The following is a 21,992-nucleotide window of genomic DNA, read 5'->3' as shown; positions in this document are numbered from 1 at the left end:
GAAATAATTTGTTATAAATTATATAATTGTGTTGCGTTATTCAGAAGGGGATATTTACATCTAAGCACCATGTCAGTCTGCTACTGTTGATTTTATGAAAGCTTTTAATTGTTGAGTCCAAACAACCCTCTTAAAAACACATGTTGAATCACCATGAAAGTTTAAAAATATGCTTTAAGGTAAAAATATGCTTAGTAACTATTCATGTTAGGAGGTCCTTGGAAAATGTTGTCATTTGTAAGGGGTCCCTGGATGCAAACAGTTTGAGAATCCCTGCTTTAGGTTTTGAAAGGAATGATTTTGAAAGAACTTTTGACCGAATGGCTTCTTAAGGAACTAAAAGTAGCTCTTCTATGGCATCGTTGTGAGCCTTTAAAGCCCCATTGTAAAAGACTGCCGTTTGTTTGTTGTCTAAATAAGTCATCATGAGCTTTGAATAAATAATAAAATGTATTCCAAATGTGCTATTGTAATATGATATAAGACTATGCTTTCCATTTACACTAGTTCATAAAGTTTTACTGTCCTGTTAGATTTTAGTCAAATCTGGTTGTATTTACAAACACAGAGCGCACAAAACCGGAAGCTGCTAAGGTTACAGATGCCACTGCCGCAAAGCTTGTTCGACTTCATGTGGCGCAGCAAGCATGGCAGCAAGAACCGACAGCCGGATGACGTAAAAGTTCAGCGAGAGCGAATTAAAAGCAAACTCCTCGTATGATTTCGCGAATCGCTCTCGCGGTACTTTGACGTCATCCGACTGTCAATTCTTGCTGCGCCGGATAAAGTCGAACAAGCCTAGTATCTTCAGCGCCTCGCTGGAGCACGTCCACCAATCATAGGGAAGTTTATTGAGCATGTTTCGTACCCTGCTCCCATGGTAACAGCTGCCATGGTAACCACCAAGCTTAGGTGCTATCGGACAAACCTTGATAAGGACTACGGTTTTCACATACTTTATTAATTTCGCTTGTTTTATTTTAGTTTGGCTGTAGTTAAGTTAGCTATGTTGTTGTATAAGCGTTTCATTTTTCCTGTGCGGATTAAAATTACCGATGGAGCGATCCAGCTTTTGATAAAGTAAAACATTTCTGTTACATTTTATTCTATCACGAAAGTAAACCACACTTTTTTGCCCCTTTCATCTGTTTGCTATCACACCACCGTGCGTTAGTTTGTTAAAAATGGCAACATTAAATGCTCAGGTGTCTCACCATACGTATCAAAGTTCACGTGAGAAGATGTCATTGGAATTCAAAACAAAAGTGATGGCACCCCGAAATCCCAAGCTTGTTAAAAGGGAGGCAAACAATGTAAAGGTGAGCATCTAACGTTATCTAACTTATCTGTCTTTGTGTCTGTTTATTGTGGTTAATAAATGTGTTTTTTGCAGCTGGTTCCATCTGTATTTGCTCAAGTAATGTCCCAGACTACAGAAGAGAGATTAGCAAACACTTTTGAGATGTATCCGCCCCGCATTTTGGAGGTGTTTGACATGACTGAGACTACATATCACAAGGTGGGATATAAGTAACATCACGCACATGTACAAAGAATTATTAATTAATTTGCTTTTCTACAGGAACTGATTTCGTGTTGTCATGATCCTGGCTTTCTTGTTCATGCTTTTCAGTCTCATGGCAGTCAGGGATTATGGCAGTCCCACATGTTTATTGTTGGAGGCACATGGCTTTTGTGCTGTATGTTTCCCTGGCTGCGTCCGAAAACGTAGGCAGCTGACTTGTTGCCTTGCTGCCTCATAAGGCAATGACTTCGGAGGCATGAAGGCAGCTAAGAGAAACACTTTCGGACACACTTCAAAGGCAGTATGTTCAAAAATATAACAGAGAGTGCCTTTGTGAGAACTAATCACATATTTGAAAACTACAATACTAATTTCTCGCTAGAAATGCAATTAAAAGGTGTAAAAAGTGAAAATATACATTTATTTACACTAAATTTGTGCTCCAGCCGTTTTCTTGGCTGCAATTTTATTTTTTCAAACTCGACAAGGCTCGACCAATCACATTTCCCATGCGCACACATGCATAGAATTGTGGGACAATAGCCGTTTCTCAATGTCAAGGAAGGATCCTCAGAAGCCAGAATTTCGAGGATGCTACGTCATCAACGTCCATCGAAGGGCCGTTCCAATATCGAGGATCCTCGGAATTTCAGACTAGGACTGAGTCCTTCGTTCAAGAAATATCCCATATACAGGAAAGGATGCATATGTGTATCCTTTGCGCTCTTTGCGCGCTGAAATCACCCACAATTCTACGCACGCAGCACCGAAAGCACACTTTTCACTGACATAATGACACAATAAAGTGCACTTGCTAGCCTGTTCCATTTACGTGTTCTCCGAATGCTTAAGAGGAGCCTCGCCTAGCCTCTGAAGGATGTGACTTGTAAGGACTAGTCCTGCCAAGGAAGTATCCTTAACATTGAGAAACGGCCAAGATCTCAGGAGTCAGGAAGTAAACCTAACATTGAATTCAGACATGACTGGATGCCTTCCTGCCTTGGAATGCTGTCGCAGAAGGCAGCAATTTAGAGTTTTTGGACGCAGCCAATGTTAAGGATACTTCCTTGGCAGGACTGGTCCTTACAAGTCACTTCCTTCAGAGACTAGGCGAGGATCCTCTTTAGCATTCGGAGAACACGTAAATGGAACAGGCTAGCAAGTGCACGTCATTGCGTCATTACGTCAGTGAAAAGGTCTGCTTTAGGCGCTGCGCTCATAGGATTGTGGGTGATTTCAGAGCGTGAAGGCTACACATATGCATCCTTTCCTGTATATGAGATATTTCTCGAACGAAGGACTCAGTCCTTGGTTGAAATTCCGAGGATCCTCGACATTGAAACAGTCCTTCGACGGATGTCGATGACGTAACATCCTCTGCCTTCCGAGGATCCTTCTTGACATTGAGAAACACCTAAGAAGTAAACCTAATATTGGATTCGGACATGCTTTGATGCCTTCCTGCCTTGGAAAGCTGCCGCAGAAATCAGCAATTTAGAGTTTTCGGATGCAGCCCATGTCTCGTCTCCTGACCCAGCCCCCTTGTCTCCTCGTTAATTATCCTTGTTATTGTTTGATCATTGTCACATGTTCCCCTCTTGATTTGCTATCTTATTTAATGCCCTTGTGTTTGCTGTCCTGTGCTGGTTTGTTTTGTATTATCATTAGTGATGGGGAAATGAAGCTTCGAATGAAGCACCGATACTTCTCTTACTGTTTCGAACCATGATTCGAAGCCTCAACGAGGGTGTCGAAAACAGCGCCATCTTTTGGTTAATAAAACATATAGCAGTTGCTTCTGGAAAAAGCTTCGTCAATGAAGCAACAAGCTGATGAAATTCAGATGAATATTGATATTATGTGTACAAATAAAGCTTAGACAACATGTCTGTGAATGGTCTATAATAAATGTATTTACTGATTAAAGTGTGGCAATAAATTCCAGTAGGAGTTAATATTCATATGATTCAATACTGTATTTTACAGAATAATGTTCACAGGCATATAATAACAGACGCGCACACAAGTATAAGTAAATACAATACTATATATACAGTATTATGTGGGACCAAAATGTGAATAAGGCAAATAACTCATAAAAAACCTCTAGGGTTCGAACCTTCTGACACGCAAAGCGAAGTGCGCACGTGACTAAGCAGAAAGTGAAGCTTCGTTTGTCATTGGTCACGTGATTTCAACGTTAACAACACAAGCTTCGAATCAAAGCTTCACCTGGCACGCCCACTTTTGCTCGACACAAGCTCCGAAGCCTCGCTTCAAATGTAACATCACTAATTATCATCAAGTCTTTAAGTCTAGTTGTATTTAAAGTCAAGTTCCTGTCTAGTTGTATTTAAAGTCAAGTTCCTGTCTAGTGATAGTTTGTCCCTGTCTAGTCTTTTCTTTTAGTTATCTAGTTCTAGTTCTGCTCCCTCGTGGGTTTTTGTTTTTCTCAGTTTGTCAAATAAACCTGTTTTGTGTTCATCTGAGTCTGCACCTGGGTTCGCATCATGTAATTCATGACAAGTGTAGCATAATCTTCCAAGTAGTTATAAATATTTTAAATAAAGTCATTATCACCCATCAAACTTCACACAAAGTTTTTTTTCAATAAGAGACATGTGATACAACAGCATATTTTATGTTATTTTAGATTTTTTACTGTCTGGACTAGACTAGGTCTTCTGAATGTGTCTTTAAACTATTTAATCAAATATCCTCTTCAGGTTAGATTTTGTATTAAATGTGTGGTTTTTCAAAGTTTTCTTCATTAGATTTGGATCAGGCCGTGTTCCAGCCATACCCGTCTGAGATTGTGTTTCAGAACTATACACCATTTGAGACATACAAGGTGCCTTTAGAGCTGCGAAACAGTGACAAGGTAACTTTTGTGCTTAACCTATGAAACAGGACTTATAACTCCACAAGAACTGGTACATTGTGTTTTATAATTTTGGATGCATATGCAAGCAAGATTTATTAAGTTTATGCATATTTATGTGTGGATACTAGCTCCCTAAGCAGCTGAGACAGCAGTCAAATTTCAAGCAAGTACAGAAATACAATGTTTGTTATAGATTTATTTGCCAGAGTGAGTAATAACACAGGAACAATGCCATTTCCTTATACCCCCCCAAATCAAGCCGTGGACATTTCCAATTACAAGAATTTATGAAAACCTTTACAGATGTATACTTTCACCTTTTCACAAAATAGAGATTAATGTTTTATTGTTCATGCACACCTTTTGTATGCACTTCTAAGATTCTACATATCAATTGATATTTCCGGAAATAATATTAATACACTAAAAAACAATCCTGTAAATACACGGTTGTCTTGGTAAAGTAGGTAGCCTTTATTGTGATATTGTCAGAATTCATTGCTTGGAGTCCATGCTTTGCCGATTCACATTAATCAAAACTTAAGACCTGCTTCAGTATGATATACTGTAATAAAGACATTACAGGTTTTTGTCTGTAGTGATCATATGCTTGAATGTTTTTGCTACCATCTGCAGGTTCCACGACTGGTAAAGGTCATTGAAGAAGACTCACTTTATTTTAAAGTTCTCCACCCACTAGATGTTAGTAAGAAAGTGGCCCCTGGCATGGCATCTACATTCACCATCGTATTCACTCCACAAGAGAGCAAGGTAACGTCAAGTCTGCGTAATGCAATGATTTAAATGCTTTTTACAGATTTAATATATTCAGGTCCTTTTTAAACAATCGTCAAAATCTGTTTTAACTTTTTTCTCAGTGTTTGAATTACATGTCATGGTTTAAGTTACTTCCTTCATTCAAAATAAATGCAAAGACAACTGTGGTTGATGTTGAATTGTTTTTATTTGCATTTTGTTACTTCTAAATTGTCAAGTCTTGGATTTTTCCTGATCCTGTTCATTTTCTTAAAAAAAGTGTTTGTAAACAGCAATTTCACCTGTATGTGGGAACTTAAATTACCTACAAAACTTTAATTGTAATTTATAAATCGCCAATGCCAGTATACTCATGGGCCATTTGCTTGTTTTGCAGTAAAAGGGAAAGAAATCTTATGAATCAAGCAATTAAGCATAAAAGCGGGTACACAATGATTTGAAAGAGTCATAGATCTCTGTAATTCTGTCTCCCCTCCTAACGCTGAAAGTGAACATCAATGTCAAGCCTCATCCGAACATCGAACTTGTCATTGAGTGCCAATGGAGGCTTAGTGTTTTACCACACCACTCTCTTGTCCATTAGTGGTTATTTTGCAGTTGTGGCCTGCTAATATATTTAGGTTTGGCAAACATTAATGCATATTGCTGCATACCTTAATTCATGGCCAGTCAAAGACAAAGAAAGACAGAATTATTTCCTGCTTAGAAAAAAGGTACAAAAGTTGTACGGTACCTTTTACAAAGGTCCTAATATGTATAATTTTGGTACAGATATGTACCTTTGAGGAACAAGTATGTACCTCTAAGGTACCAAGGGGTTCCTTTCAGGTACCAATATGCTCCTTTAAGATACAAATGTGTACACTGTAAAAAAAACTTTGCTGCCTTAAATTTTTTGTTGAATCAACTCAGATTTACAAGTCATTTCAACACTGAAAAAAAATGATTCATTGAATTTAATTAATTTTTTTAAGGTAAGTGGTTGCAATCAATTTATTTAAGCTACATTTAAACAAAAGTTTTATATTTTATTTTACTTTTCTAATATTTTTTGTTTAAATGTAGCTTAAATAAATTGATTGCAACCACTTACTATAAAAAAATTGATTAAATTCAATCAATAATTTTTTTCAGTGAACTTACTATTAGTTATCTTAACTAGAGATTGTTGTTATAACTACAGATGAGTTGTTATAACTTATAAAATATAGTTGAAAAAAGTCAATTTAATTTTATAAGTTGTAGCAACTCATCTCTTGTCAAGATAAATAATAGTAAGTTGACATGACTTGTAAATCTGAGTTGATTTAACAAAAAATGTAAGGCAGCAAAGATTTTTTTTTACATTGTACTTTTTTAAAAGGTACCGCTCCACTTTTGTATCTTCTTGTACTTTTTTCTGATAGTGAATATAAGCAGCCTCTTGGAGATTATAAAGTAATTTTTTAGTAATTCCTGGGCTGAGGCCTAGTCCACACGGACACGGGTATTTTTATAACCGTGAGTTTTTTAACGCGGTTCGGCCGTTCCTCCACACGAAACCGCAGTATCAGGGCACTGAAACCGAGCATATTTGAAAACCCCGGCCAGGGTGAGCTTTTTAAGAAACCCCGGTTACAGTGGTGTCGTGTAGAGAGTAAAACCGGGGGTTTTGCCTTGCAACGTCAGAGTGTGCATCGCTACCCGCTGTGTTTGACGTCAAGATTGTGCGCCGCTGACTGCTTTGTTGATGATTCTGTGCAATGGCGGACGTATCTTGCTAATAATAACTGCATAGATATATACACTAGATGTCGCCTTGGGGCTCTGAGCATGCGTCAAAACCGCCGCCATCTTTGAACAGGGGTCTTGCCATAGGAAGTATCTAGGTAAAGCTGCTATCTCCGCCTGTACTTCGAATTCATGAACGATGCCAGACTTTTGTGCTGCGCATGGATGAAAGGGCTACTAGCACTATGCATTACAGTTAGAAAAAGTAAATTTTAATAAAATCAAAACTTTTATTTTTTTTCCTGTACTAAATGCTAAATACATGTCTGACTGTTGAAACGAACCAAAAGAAAACCAAGAAAATCACGTTCATGACGATTTATGGTGATTTTATTTCTGTTACACAATTGCTTACAATGACGCTGATGCGGGATTCCCCTGTTTCAAGATGGCGGCTCTGTTTGACGCATTCGGCCCAATGAACTGCCGTAGCCAAGGCGACATCTAGTGTACATATCTATGATAATAACTGTGCTAACAGGGCTTCTAACATGTATACAGATAGATGCTCAGTTATCCCACTATATTGCGGAACACGATTTGGGTTATATCCCCGCCTGCTGGTGTGGCATGCTCTTGACAGCGCTTGATAGCGTGCTTTTGCTTTATCGTGTGGATGGATATTTAATTTAAACTAAGTCCGTGTGGACTAGGCCTAAGATAAGTTAGACTCATATTACAAAAAGCTGGTAATACAGAAGACCCGTTTTGTAAAAAGTACAGTTATGTTTGTTTTTTTCTAAATAGAGCTGAATTTTTTTTTTTTTAAATATATATCATCACTAACTCAGATGTTTGTATTTTAAGGATTACATCCACAGACTTATCTGCGTAACTGAACGTGAAAGGTTTGAGGTGCCAATTCGAGCAATTGGACCTCGTGCCATTTTGGATTTCCCGGATAGTCTGCACTTTCCAATCTGTCCGGTAAAGTGCTTGTCCCAGAAAACGTTGTTTGTGCGAAATATAGGAACATGTGAGGCTAAATTTCAACTTCGCACATGCAGGTAAAGAACCAGAATTAATCTTTTAACAATAAACCGTTATTTAATTTAATAATGCATTTTTTCTGGTGACAAGTCTCTATAATAGTTTCTGTTCCTTACAGCCCATTTTCTGTTGAGCCTTCAGTCAGCACACTTGATGTGGGTCAAAGCATGCAAGTTACTGTTCAGTTCTTGCCTAAAACCACAGGGGACCACAGCCAGGATTTGCTGCTGCACTACCATTCAGGTACTTAATGTTAATTGCATCACCACCAGATTTCCATACATCACTATGAAAACAGGCTCCTCCCTCAAACTCCTCTGCCACACAGACACTGACAGCAGCAATGCTGTATTTTACTATGACACATATATGCTGATTTCTACACACACCCATATTCCTTCTACATCCATACTCTACTAATACAAATCTTGTCTCACAAAGCACACACATACTGCACAGACAATAGTGGTAAAACAAAAAATAAATTGTTTTGATTTCCAGTAGCAGGCTATTTTTTGAACTCATTAAATCTCTGGGCTCTGTGTCATTTGCCAGCACAGCTGATCCTTTCTCACAGGTGATGTTTTATAGGATAAAATAGTTCAGGTGTTGTTTTATCTGAATAAGCAGGTTGAAATACACAAGATGAAGATAAGAGGTGTAAAATTAAAATGGTATGTGAGTAAAAGTGTGTGTTTGTTGACAAAATGACACGCCAGTCTTTGCATGAATTGTGTACTTAAACACGTAATTCAGAATTTGACTTTTGTGTGTGGTTGGTGCAGGTGCTGTCTCTGCCTGTCTCGCTGAATAAACATACAAGTCTGTTGAAGGCCATTGCCATTAACATTTTAATACTCGCTGTGCTCTAAAAATACTACTCTGAGCCCATCGGGAGAGTATCATTTTTAATTTAGCGCCTTTTCCTGTCTCCTTCTCATTTATGTTTTACATGTAGTAGCTTTGCAGCATGTCTTCATTGGTTTGGTTCTGGGGTTGGCAGAAACAACTCTGTGTAGTCCCAATTGCCTTTCAGATAAGCCCACAGGGTTGTCTTGAGTCTCTGCACTTGCTTTGTCTATACTGTATAGGGAAAACAGTAAACCCTGCATTTTCTTATGGTGCATGCATGAAGGTGCAATGCTTAATTTGGAGTCCCAGACTATATCAATATGTCTGTGTTGAACAAAAAGAGGTCTGGATAAAAAATCAAGAATGATTATAGTCAGAATATAGTTTTATTCACATCTTTGATCTGATGTTTATAGCTCAACAGTGGTTTTACAATCTCATTTCAGTGCCATCAGTGACCAGGCAATTTCCTGTAGGCTACAATATGATGTGCCCACTTAAGATCAAAGAGTTACTATTCATGTTACACATTGACAATAAACCAGCCAAAGCTTTGATATGGATTGGAATTCTGGACCATTGTGACTGTCTGTGTGAATAATGCACTGCAAAGCTAAAGAGTAACTGAAGCCCATGCTGTTCCTCTGAAAGCATAATGTGTTTAATTACCACTATAGCTTAAAGGGACACTCCACTTTTTTTGAAAATATGCTCATTTTCCAGCTATCCTAAACATTTGATTTATTACCATTTTGAAATCTATTCAGCTGATCTCCAGGTCTGGCGCTAGCACTTTTAGCATAGCTTAGCACAATCCATTGAATCTGATTAGACCATTAGCATCGCCCTAAAAAATAAACAAAGAGCTTCACTGTTTTTCCTATTTAAATCTTGACTCTTCTGTAGTTACATCGTGTACTAAAACTGACAGAATATTAAAAGCTGATTTTCTAGGCAGATATGGCTAGGAACTATACTCTCATTCTGGCGCAATAATCAGTGACTTTGCTGCTGTAACATGGCTGCTATGGTGATATTACTCACTGCCCGAAAATAGTCCCTTGGTTACTTTTAGTAGCAGGGGACTATTTTCTGGTCATGCGTAATATCACTACGCCTGCTGCAGCCATGTTACGGCAGCAAAGTCCTTGATTATTACGCCAGAATTAGAGTATAGTTCCTAGTAGAGATCGACCGATATATCTGTTTTCCGATATTTTCCCCGATATTTGAGCATTTTCCGATGATCGGATATCGGGTTTGTAATATCGGATTGACCGATAAACGAGAGAATTGAGAATTGCGCGCTGGACGCATCTGAGGAGAGGAGCTCACAGCAGCAGAAGCAGCGTGCACAGCAGATATGACGGCGGAGTGACGCGACTTCATTAAAAGGACTTTGAGTATACTTACTTTGCATCTGAGGCATTTATAACACATCTTATTTGTGCATTAATGTATGTTATGTTAAATAAGTTGATATATTAAAAGCAATGTATGCAGTTTGTCCAAGAATAGAGACAAACTCACAAAATCACGTGCTGTTCACTTACCGGGGTTGAAGGCTGAAGCTTTTAACAAGATTTACCCTAAGTTATATTAAAATTTACCAGATAAACATTATTTTGCTAAAATATATATATAAATGTCTGTGGATATTAATTAATTATTTATTACCTCCGCAAGCGGTCACAGTTTGATACAGTTAATGCGTGAGTAAATGCATAGATAACAGCGCTGTCAACAGCCATTTCATAAGCTATAACAACAAAATATTAATTATTCTGACATCAAATAACATTACCAGTTAAGAAATTCAGTGGTATATAAGCCATTTTGTTTGTTACTTTCCTGAATGTAGTATATTTCAGTCAGTGATATGTGACCTGATCCAGCAAAATGAGTCACAGTGACCCAAATTTCAAAATTGAGATTTTGGTATCAATGGAAAGAGGAGATCATAAGCTTTCAAATGATATCCTAGTCAAATTCATACCTTGAATGGTTTTAAAGATATAGACATTTGAATTAAGGTTGTCTGTCCTCTTTTTCCAACTGAAAACCTGAGAAAAACGCCTTTAAAGTTTTTTGCCCGTTTTTTGTATATCTTTCAAAATCCATTGCATTTTTAAAGGGATAAACTATTTATTTTACAGCTTAGTTTGACCAAAGACATTAATATAAATGCTATTACAGTAAACCAAGAAACAAGCTTATAAATCAAACAGAATGATGTTTATTGAAAATGTGAAGTAACAGAAAGGTTTCTGTGATGGTTGGGGTTTGAGTTAGGGGGAGAGAATAGAACATTACGTCTATGGAATATCCCCACAAAACAATGTGTGTTTGTGTGTGTGTGTGTGTGTGTGTGTGTGTGTGTGTGTGCGTGTGTGCGTGCGTGCGTGCGTGTGTGTGTTTGTGCGTGCGCGCGCGCGTGTACGTTTTCGCGTGTCTGCGCGCTCGCGTGCGCGTGTGAGAGAAATTGAGAGAGGCACAGAGACAAGCAAAAAGAAAACAAATAATGCTTGCCTATGCAATCATATCTTCGTGTAGGTTAGTTGACAATAACAGTGTAAACAATTCAAAAAAGAGTTAAATAGGAGAGGAGAGTGCTGCGAGACTGACAGGAGGATGGCTGGACCAATCGCGTGCCCCGGGGTTTCCCATTGACAAACGATCAGCGTTTATGAAGATTTCTGATTGGCTCTAAAACAACGTGTAACACCATATTTGGAGAGATACGTTTCAGGGGATCCCCCGAAATGCTCGGAGGTGACGAGAGAATTTGGGAAAAGCAATTTCCAGCAAATTTAGTAAAACTGCTTCAACTTTAATAGTCATTTAAACACCTTTACTCAATTATTTGGACTACGAAACTTTGGGAGATTATTTTTTAATGTCTGTTCTTTGAAATTAGCTAAAAATATATTTTTGAAAATTTCATTGTTTTTCCACATTATCGGCTTATATCTTAAAATAGAACGTTGCGACTTCCGACTCATTTCGCCAGAGTGGGTCACATATTATTTGTAAAACCTCTTTGCCAACTACTTGTTGGACTGCTGAAGGCTACATGTTGCTGGTCAAAACTATTATTCCAAAAAAGGCACTTAATCCACCTGTTTTACTCTATAAACTATGCATAACAAGCAGCCAACTCCGCTATAGTTTTCTCTCTCTCCCGCTGCCAACCGCAGCGCGAACTTTGGATCAGTCCATTTCTGACGAAATGATAGGGGTGTTTGGAATGGTCCATGTATTGGGAATATAGTTTCTACATTATTCATTAAATTAATATTATTCTTCACTCTTTCAGACCCCTCTATTTATTACTTTGTATGCAAAGAGGGAGTGATTGTGATGATTATTATTATTATAAGGGTTTGTTCAGTTCAGTAGTGTTGTAGTAATTATTATGTCAAAAACAGAAGTATAACAGTAAATAAAAATCGGTTTAGCATATCAGTTATCGGGCACATAAGCATCCAAATATTTGTTATTGGCATCGGTTTAAAAAAATGAGTATCGGTCGATCTCTAGTTCCTAGCCATATCTGCCTAGAAAATTGCAACTTTTAATTTTTTCTCGGTCTTAGTACACAATGTAACTACAGAAGAGTCAAGTTTTAAATAGGAAAAATATTGAAACTCTTTGGTTATTTTTAGCGCAATGCTAACGGTCTAATCAGATTCAATGGACTGTGCTAAGCTATCCTTAAAGTGTTAACGCCAGACCCGGAGATCAGCTGAATGGATTCCAAAACTGTAGGAATCAAATGTTTAACTCTAGGGGAGCTGGAAAATGAGCATATTTTCAAAAAAAGTGGAATGTCCCTTTAAGTTAGTGGAGGCTCTCTATCTCTTCAGAGCCACAATTGTGGATGAGTTACGTAATCTGTCCTACATTTTCGAAGCCTCTCAGCTGTTTTGCTTCATATCATCTGCTTTATCCAAGCTGCAGAGTTTGGCCATTGACTGTTAAGCATGCATAAGGGGCCAAAAAGCCCTGAACAGCAGCTGTGACAGTGTGGCAAAGGGAGTCCTATGCACTAATACTCACACAGTATTTACAGTCAAAGCTGTTTCTTTCAATGGACACCAAGGGATTTTTCATAGGTTTTCCCCTCCAAAACAATTTCATGCATTTCTTTAGACATTGGCATTAAATAGAAAATGTATATTTTGATCATTAGTATGACAAATGCCCTGTAGTTTGTCCCATGTGCAGATGCATATCTCATTTCTTATATTTCCCATTACAAACTGCAGTCTATCATATCATCCGTTGCATTTTGCCATTAACGGCGTTCACATAGGAACAAAATCTCATTATCGTGGCATTCAGAGCCAAGAGAGGCAGGGAAAGCTGAAAGCATCTATTTAAATGGTAACATTGAGGTGAGAGGAGTGAATACACACACATAACGGAGTTTATGAATAAAAACATATTTTTGAGCACGAAAGCAAAACAAACACTTCAGCGCTCTTGCACGGGTCGCGGGTCGCCTTTTCCATCTGTCTATATCAATCTCTCGCCGTTCCTCTCCTATTTAATAGTCCGTCTTCTGCTCAGACAGCATAACGCGATGCATACACAACACGTTCAGAAAATAAATAAGATAATTACTGCTGTATGTTGACTGAATCATCAAACCTGCATGGCATTTAAAAAGCAGCTGTGCTGCGGTAAGAATTAAATGTGTAAACTGGTGATGCACTTCCAGAGAAATGCCACAGATCTTGATGATATTGTTTTGCTTTTATCCATCAGTGTATTCTACTATTGAGATTACATAGATTTATAGCAGCTGCTCATATGGTTTGTTGGTGTTTGTACCATAAGAATTCAATACAATATGAAAAGTTCAGATGCAAAACCCTCTGACGTGTTTACTTTGTAAATGAGCATTTTTTTTGTAAATGGATTTTGCAAACAAATCTGTATTTATGAATGGGGTGAGGTCGGGCTTAAGCAGATTTGAAGTGAAATTATTTGATGAATATAATTTTGCATCATTGTATTGTATGATTCAAATGTTTTACTTTTATCTGGGAGGTCCAAATGTTGTTTTCTTATGACTGGCTTGTGGTCTTTCTTGTAATATACTGTAAAAAGGTTGGATTTCTCCTCAAGGATCTTTGCAGGTCTTGTAGAGTGCACTTAAAAGTGAGATGATGAAGACATCACACATGCACATGTATGCGCTGCAGCACTATGAAAGCTTTCCTCATTTTTTATATTTCTCCTCCCCTTTGTGAACAGCTCCCACAATCGTTCAGCCTGCTGGCAGATATAGTGTCCCATCAAAGACATTTCCATCTCTCTCTCTTTTTCTCTTACAGCTCCATGCATGCATGTAGAGACAGAGGTTAAATGTCTCTGACTCATTTGTGAAAAGTGATATCTAGGCAGAATTAATCAGTTGAAGGAGAAAGAGGATGAAAGGGTAAGAGTGGTGTTGAGAGGGAAAAGAGAGAAAGCACATCGCACTACCTGTCTTCTCCTCTTATGGTATCATATTCAAGATGTCACTGATAATTGTGATGGTCTCTAATATCTCCCTTATCCACTCGCTTTCTCGCTTTCTCTTTTCCTGTACAGCTTTTTTCTTGCTTTCCAAGCTTAAACATAAATGCTAATATTTTTGTGTCAGGTAGATAAGATGATCTGGAATTGCAATGGCTTTTTTAAAAGGCACAGCAGTCGTATTGCTAGGAGCATGCTTGCAAATCCGAGCAGCCAATGTAGAGACAATGCTTCAGACTCTTATTTGCTACTGTGCAACAAAGAAATGGTTTTGCAAAAGCATAATTTATGTAATGTTTATGTCAATTGTGTGTGTGTGTTTGGTCCGAATGACATTCTGGGGACATTTTTTGGTCCCCGTGAGGAAAACAGCTTATACATCAAACTAAATGATTTATTTGTAAATGTAATACGTTTTCTGCGAGGATTAGGGTTTGGAAGGGATTTGTGATGTTACAATTTTTTGCTAAAGCTACTTTGAAACCTCTTTCAGTTTTTGGCTTGTTTATACTGTGATATTTTTTACAACATTTACAGTAGACCTTGTCAGTGTACTGTAAGACATCAATATAAAAAAAAACAGGTGAGGAGTTACTATTTGTGATACACCTGATACAATGCAGGTCTCGATGGGACGGGGTTGGTGATGTCTTAACAATCGCAAAGGCCTCTGGTGACTTGTCTGTTTGTGTCCAAGACCCAGGGTCCCTGCAGAATCAAGTCATCAGAGAAAAGCATATGCTGAGAAAAATAAGAGTATTCTCTCTAGAATATTTGCAAGAGTTGCAAACATACACACACACAGATTATATATATGTGCACATATAGTGTATGTGCACACACACAAGTGTATGTCAAGTAAATGGCATGTGCAGTCATGCTGTGAATGGCTCTGAATCCGTTGAAATTAGATTCTCTGCAGTATTCATCTGGTTAAGGTTCTTGCTATATATTTGTTAACTTTGACTTTTCAGCAGGTTTGCATTTATATCCCCCAGTTATGTGTTTGTCAGTTTAAAGGCATACATATGTTCGCAGACGAGTGCATGTATTCAGAGCAGAAGTTACATAATCGGTATTGGTTTGTATTATTTATATATTCCAAATGATTGTTTTAACTTTTGAATGTCTGTTTTTTGTGTTTTGTTTGGGTGCGTGAGTAAGACAGATAGACAGGGTGGGGTTGTAATAGTTCACTAAGCATGAAGCTCCTGCTTTGAATGTAGCCAAACTAGCAAAACAAATAAAATGTAGGTAAAATGGACATATGCCTCCTGCAGCGCTGTATTGGACTCTTGTTTTGAATTTTACCTGTGTTGTGTTCGCTGCTGGTTGGACAGTCTGAGATCATGTAAACTTTGTTTCATTGGGGATCTCTCGTCCTGATGGGCCTTAAGGTTCACAATCGTGGCACAACAGCACCACCATGGTAACAAAAAAAGAACACATCTCCATTTGTTTGCATAGCACCACCACCATGGTGACTTAAAGATCTCACCGTTTTAAAGATCTTACAGTTTCTCAAACTTTTAATTGTGTATTTTATTCTTGCTAAGAGATGACAGTATCTTTGTATTTTTTTTCATTCAAATTTCCAGTTGAGTTAACTCTGAATTTAGATAATATACAATAACAGCCTCATGCAAAGCATTCTGGGAAATCATCATCAACCTTTTTCAGTTTTTTGCTTCAGATTTTGTTTCCCAGAATGTTTTGCTTGATGCTGTTTTTCTAATACTTGTAAATGTTAAATGTTCATTTAATTTTGAACAAAATGTTGCCAGTAAATAACATACATTTAAATCTACGGTAGTTACCGGCAACCCAGCTGCAAATTTCTACGGTTTTTTTACAGTGTATATAATGTTAAAAATACCACAATCTTTAATATTTTACTAAGAACAATTGAAGCATTCAGATGCAAAACCCTTTAATTCCGTCTGACATGATTTCATGAAAATTAGCATTTTTTTACCAGGCTCTAATGTTTGGGTTCAGAAATTTCACTTTAATGGCAATGAGAAGGTTAGTCATTTACAAACAGATATTGAAATGCATTATTTTTACAAATGTCACATTAGCTGTTTTATTTTGACAGTATTGACTGTCTTTGCCTGCAAAACCCACTTTTTTTAAATATGCTCATTTTCCAGCTCCCCTAGAGATAAACATTTGATTTTTACTTTTTTGGAATCCATTCAGCTGATCTGCGGGTCTGGCTGTACCACTTTTAGCATAGCTTAGCATAATCCATTGAATTTGATTAGACCATTAGCATCGCGCAAAAAAATAACCAAAGAGTTTCGATATTTTTCCTATTTAAAACTTGACTCTTCTGTAGTTAAATCATGTACTAAGATCGACAGAAAATTAAAAGTGTGATTTTCTATGCAGATATGTCTAGGAACTATACTCTTATTCTGGCGTAATAGTCAAGGACTTTGCTGCTGTAACATGGCTGCAGGAGGCGCAATGATATTACGCAGAGCCCGAAAATAGTCCCCTTAGTAACTTTCATTGGCAGGGGACTATTCTGGCACTGCGAATTGTGTGTAATATCATTCCACCTCCTGCAGCCATATTATGGCAGCAAAGTCTTTGACTACTACACCAGAATGAGAGTATATTCCTAGCCATATCTGCCTAGAAAATCGCAACTTTTAATTTTCTGTCAGTCTTAGTACACGATGTAACTCCAAAGAGTCAAGTTTTAAATAGGGAAAATATCGAAACTCTTCGGTTAATTTTATCGCGATGCTAATGGCCTAATCAGATTCAATGGATTGTGCTAAGCTATGCTAAAAGTGGTACCACCAGACCTGGGATAGGATGAATGGATTCAAAAAAAGCAAAAATCAAATGTTTAACTCTAGGGGATCTGGAAAATTAGTTTATTTTCAAAAAAGTGGAATGTCACTTTAAGTGCATGAAAGTTTTTTTGGCAAAATCTTCAGTCACTCTTCATTGTCCTTTCTGAATACAGGCAAAGGCTCAAAAATTAGGTCAGTGTCCTAACATATTAGGTAAAACCTCCTTTAACCTCGTTAAAAAAAACCTCTTGCTGCTGGACAATTGAAATTCGTCATTCAGGAGTTTGCATAAAATACACTGTGCTGTTTAACGTATTCTGCCTACAAACCAGTATTTCTGAATGGCCTGATTAAGCTAATGATGCCAGGATTGAGCTGATTTGAATAATATGTACAGAGAGCATTTGGTCAATATCATCATCTCATTTTTGACGAAGATGACGTTAAGCTGCTTTTGTATCTGAGCTCTTCAATTGTTAAAATATTGCCAGTTTACATCTTTATTGTTTTGACAATATATTATTTTCATATGTATACCTTTACATGGATAAATCTGTGAACTTTATGGCCAATATATTTTAGGAGAGGACATCCAAATCAGCCTGTATGGAGAGTCAACGGATATAAATGTAGGATTGGACAGGAACTCTGTTGTAGTGGAGAACACCTACATTACCTTGGCTAACTACCAGACAGTGGCAATAATAAACAAGAGTGATTCCATTGTGCATTACCAGTGGAAGAACTTTGCCACCGAGGATGAGGAAGAACAAGACAAATTAAGGTTTGACTTGTTTGACTTCAATCAGGTCCTTTCATTTTGGCTGTAATAGTTTTTTTTACAGTATACAGTTAAGTTAAAATTTTCTTTAAAAAAGTGAACTTGTAGACATGAATGTCTGTTTCAGCAAATCCTCTCTTTACCACTATCTCTCTGTCTTTTTCTTTCCTGTAGGCTTTCTTCAGAGCTTAACCCAAAAAAGTACAATGAGATGGAACAGTTTCTGACAGAATGCGCTGATCCCTCTCTGCAGGCTTGTCTTTCGCTCTTCTCTCAGAGCCTCCAGGAGCGTTTGGTGCAGACCCAGCAGCAGCTTTCGGCTTTAGATGGCCAGCACATCGTCATGAGGCCCCTGGTGTGTTGCTCACTGCAAGACACATGAAAAGCTTCAACGTTTCAGTATTTTGTTTACCACAATGCAACATTACATAACCGGCAATTAAATTCGACACTCAGGAAGTCCTCATACTGTATAAACATATGCCTAAACATATGGTGCAAAGCAAACTTAGACATCACTCCACTCAGCCAAGCAATTTAAAAGATACAGAGAGTTTCTAATTAGCTGTACGTCTTTGTTATGTGGGTGAGAGTGAAAAATCATGTACCTGACTCTTATGAATGGGCAGCGTTTTAATTTTATATTTGTTCAATAAGTTCAACATTTATGTTCATTCATTATTTAGTACTGAAATATGTGAATGACCACTTATGTTCTGTCCAGCTAAATCAGTTTTCTAATTTTTTGTTGAATTCTGCATCAGTTTAATATTTAATTACTAATAACCGTAATCTGCAAATCCTTATATTTAAGCCCCAATTTTGTGTATCTATTAGTGTTTGTATTATATGTCTGCAGCAGTGCTAGTGGATTATGACAGATCTGCATCTATTTACCTTACCCAACTCAGCACTTTTACACATGGCCAGTCGCTTGCCCTTCGAATGACACATGCAACTAAATTCTGCCACCTCACGGTGCATGTGGCGCATACATATTTTAATGTGTACAGAGGTGCAGCTTATTGCATTTTTGTTTATTGGATTCATTTTTAGCTTTCTTATTAATTTTTACGCTCCTATGGGCATTGCTTGGTGCTCTGGCAGGACAAAACAGAGACAGAGCAAAAATAACATTAATGTTAGCACTTGTTTACCTGGAGTAGATCTTGATCACACATGCCCTGCCAACTGTTACCTGCAGGTGAAGAAGTACCAGCTGGTGACATCAACATGCTGTTTGGTCACTTGTGATTCGCTTTTCTCCAGAGTAATTGGGAGTCCTGCCCCCTAGGGCAGCCTAATTGTCAGTGTCTTGCTGAAGAGTTATGGGAGATCTCAGTAACTCCCCAGTTCATGGGTTTTAGCACATGGGATCACCTGTTTTAACAGCTTTGGTTGTTAGACTTGCACCAGTTTATATGTGTCTCTGCTTCGGTGAGAAGCCTGTGAGAGTTCACATGTATGCATGCATGCAGAGAAATTCTGGTCACATATTACTCCTCTTAGTAATTCTGGTTTTACCATGAGTTACTATGGATGATTTTGCTATTATTTGTCATAGTATGCCGGTATACGGTTAAGTTACACCATCAGAAAAGCAGTCGTTATTTATTTATACTTATGCAGATGCTTTTATCTGAAGTGGATTAAAATTGCATTTAATTTATACATTTTTAAGATATAGGAAATAAGATCTCTGAGAGAGTGGATGCCCTGCTTTTTTGTGTAGAATCCATTTTTTTTGTGTTAAATTAATGCATATGGGATAGCTACAAATGTAGTATTTGTTTAGAGGGCATAAAAATTAATTTCTGGTACCTGAGGTACAATTATAGACTTAATGTGTTGTTCACAGGAAGGAGAAATCTGGCCCAACACCAGTGCAGAGGTGACCATCATCTTCAGACCCCAGGAAGCCAAAATCTACCAGCAGACTATATACTGTGAAATCACTGGTACTTAAAACCATCACCACAAAATAATGTGTTAAATGATAAACTTTTTCTACTATATGCATGCACAATGGTATTGTTTTCTAACAACATACATTACATTTGCATGTGGGGCTGTGGCCCATCTGCATGGTTTGCATTTATTTGCATGTTGACTAAGGTCCGTCAATATTTTGGTTTCTTGGATTAGCAGTGACCTAAAAGTAAAGGTGTTTATATTGTGACCAGTGAAATTTCACAGCCGGTTTCATTATGCTAACCTTTCCTTCATTTGCAGAGTATTTGTAATTTGCTTTGTGTTTTCTCATTTGAATGCTCTTCATGTTCTCAGGTCGGGAATCTCGGCTGCCACTCCTTATACAGGGAGAGGGTATAGGTCCAAAACTGCAGTTCAGCTTTAACTTGCTAGACATGGGAAACATTGTAATCGGCTCCCAACAGAGCTATAAGGTAACACTGGGTTTTAGCTTAACATTGTACATGATCCAAGTTCAATTTGTCCCCTTGTCAACCTTTGTGCACAGCTTTAAAATCAGGACATTTCATGATTACCTCCATTCATTACACAAAAAAGCATCTATTTCTAGTGGGAAAGGAAATATTGATGCATCTCTTCAAAAGATTGATTTACTGTGAAAGCATGCAGAAACTGACATCAAAATTTAATCTTATTTTGCTGACAATCTGCCAAGTGTAGCATAGCAGCATTTTAAATTAAATAATAAAAGCCTCTTAGTATTACAGAGTCTTGAAATAGAGCAATGTTTGGCTGAGTTCAATCACATTCTGTGTTGAATTATGCAAACAGCATGTCTTATCAATTCTGTTTGTTATTTGAGCTTTTGTGTGATCTTGAATAAAATTGTCCTGGAAGTGTTATATTGTTTAAATCTGGCCCTGCTGCCCTTCCTATTGAGGTAGTTTCCCAGTGTGTAATTAAACATTGATCTTAGTGGTAAAAAATGAAATTATTTAACTATATACCGCATAATTATATACAGTTAAATTCAACATCATTATTTAGAATCATGACATGCGTATAAATAACACGCAGTGTGAAAGTCGTGCAATACGTACGTCAAATTCCATTTTTGCGTGCATATGAAACACCAGTCCTTCCCGCTCACTTACTACTGCACATCTTTTTGCGTTATTTTATGTATTGGTTTCTCAATTTTTCTTGTATTTTCCATTCCAAGTGACTTTTTTGGTTTAAAAATAGAAAAAAAACACAGAGAAAGCTATATATCGAATAAGGGTGTCACAATTTCGATTTAAAAAATAAAATAAAATCACAACCTCGAGCTTTGAATAAAAAAAATTGAATTGTTGATGCTGCCACGCCCCCATGTCACGTCTGGTCTGCTTGCCAAGCGGGAAAAAAAAAACACGTGTTGAGTGCTGCGAGTCAACCTCGTCTAAACTTCGCTAGCTACAGCCAGTTAAAAGATAGCATGGCAGATGCAGGAGACAACATGTGAGCTGCTCTTTACATGGGAAACAAAAAACAGCAAGCGCCTTCAGCTGAACTAAATCAGAGCACGCGCACATGCACAGCAGAGTGGCGTCTGTGACAGGACTGGTCGTTTCTCTGAACTGAGATCTGTTTAAGTTTTAGAACAACTTATTTCAGTTGCTTAAGAGTTATGAAAACAGCATTTAAACATGACTTATTGGGGTAGGTTCTCACAGTCTGACGGTAATAAAAGCGCGTTTTTAAGGTGCAAAGTTCTGACAGGAATGTTCATCTGTTTTATCAGGTATGTGCGTGTACCATATTTTTCCACTGGCAGCATGACTAACATTGCAGGGCATCTCTGGGTTTAAGGTCAGATATTATATTTCATAAAAGTTTAGTCTTAAAATGGCATAGCAACCTGTTCTTAAAAAAAAAGTAAAAATCGAGAATCAAATAGAATCTTAACCTTAGAATCGAAAATGTAATCGAATCGAGGATTTGGAGACTCATGACACCCCTAATATTAAATGACATCCTAATGCAAATTCCAAATCTAACCCCAAACCCAGCGACAATGGTTTAAAAAAAAAATGAAAAAAATGAAAAAACCAATACATTGAACGATGTGAAAAGATGTGTCATATTGAAGATATAGCAGAAGAT

At 37.5% G+C, this 21,992-nt stretch overlaps 1 protein-coding gene across 1 annotated transcript in view; it reads left to right on the top strand.

The window, feature by feature from the left end:
- The first annotated feature begins 839 nt into the window (after positions 1-839).
- The window catches only part of hydin (HYDIN axonemal central pair apparatus protein), a 94,984-nt gene continuing 73,831 nt past the window's right edge, over positions 840-21,992 (top strand). Inside the window, 10 exon segments of the mRNA XM_055174500.2 lie at positions 840-1,319; positions 1,394-1,519; positions 4,287-4,406; positions 5,046-5,180; positions 7,764-7,963; positions 8,065-8,189; positions 17,717-17,918; positions 18,090-18,270; positions 19,774-19,873; positions 20,202-20,320. Coding sequence (XP_055030475.2) covers positions 1,185-1,319; positions 1,394-1,519; positions 4,287-4,406; positions 5,046-5,180; positions 7,764-7,963; positions 8,065-8,189; positions 17,717-17,918; positions 18,090-18,270; positions 19,774-19,873; positions 20,202-20,320 — 1,443 coding nt within the window. The 5' untranslated portion in view covers positions 840-1,184.

The sequence above is a fragment of the Misgurnus anguillicaudatus genome, chromosome 15 (assembly GCF_027580225.2).
Source record: "Misgurnus anguillicaudatus chromosome 15, ASM2758022v2, whole genome shotgun sequence".
Lineage (NCBI taxonomy): Eukaryota > Metazoa > Chordata > Actinopteri > Cypriniformes > Cobitidae > Misgurnus > Misgurnus anguillicaudatus.
This window is presented reverse-complemented; position numbering and strand designations above follow the sequence as displayed.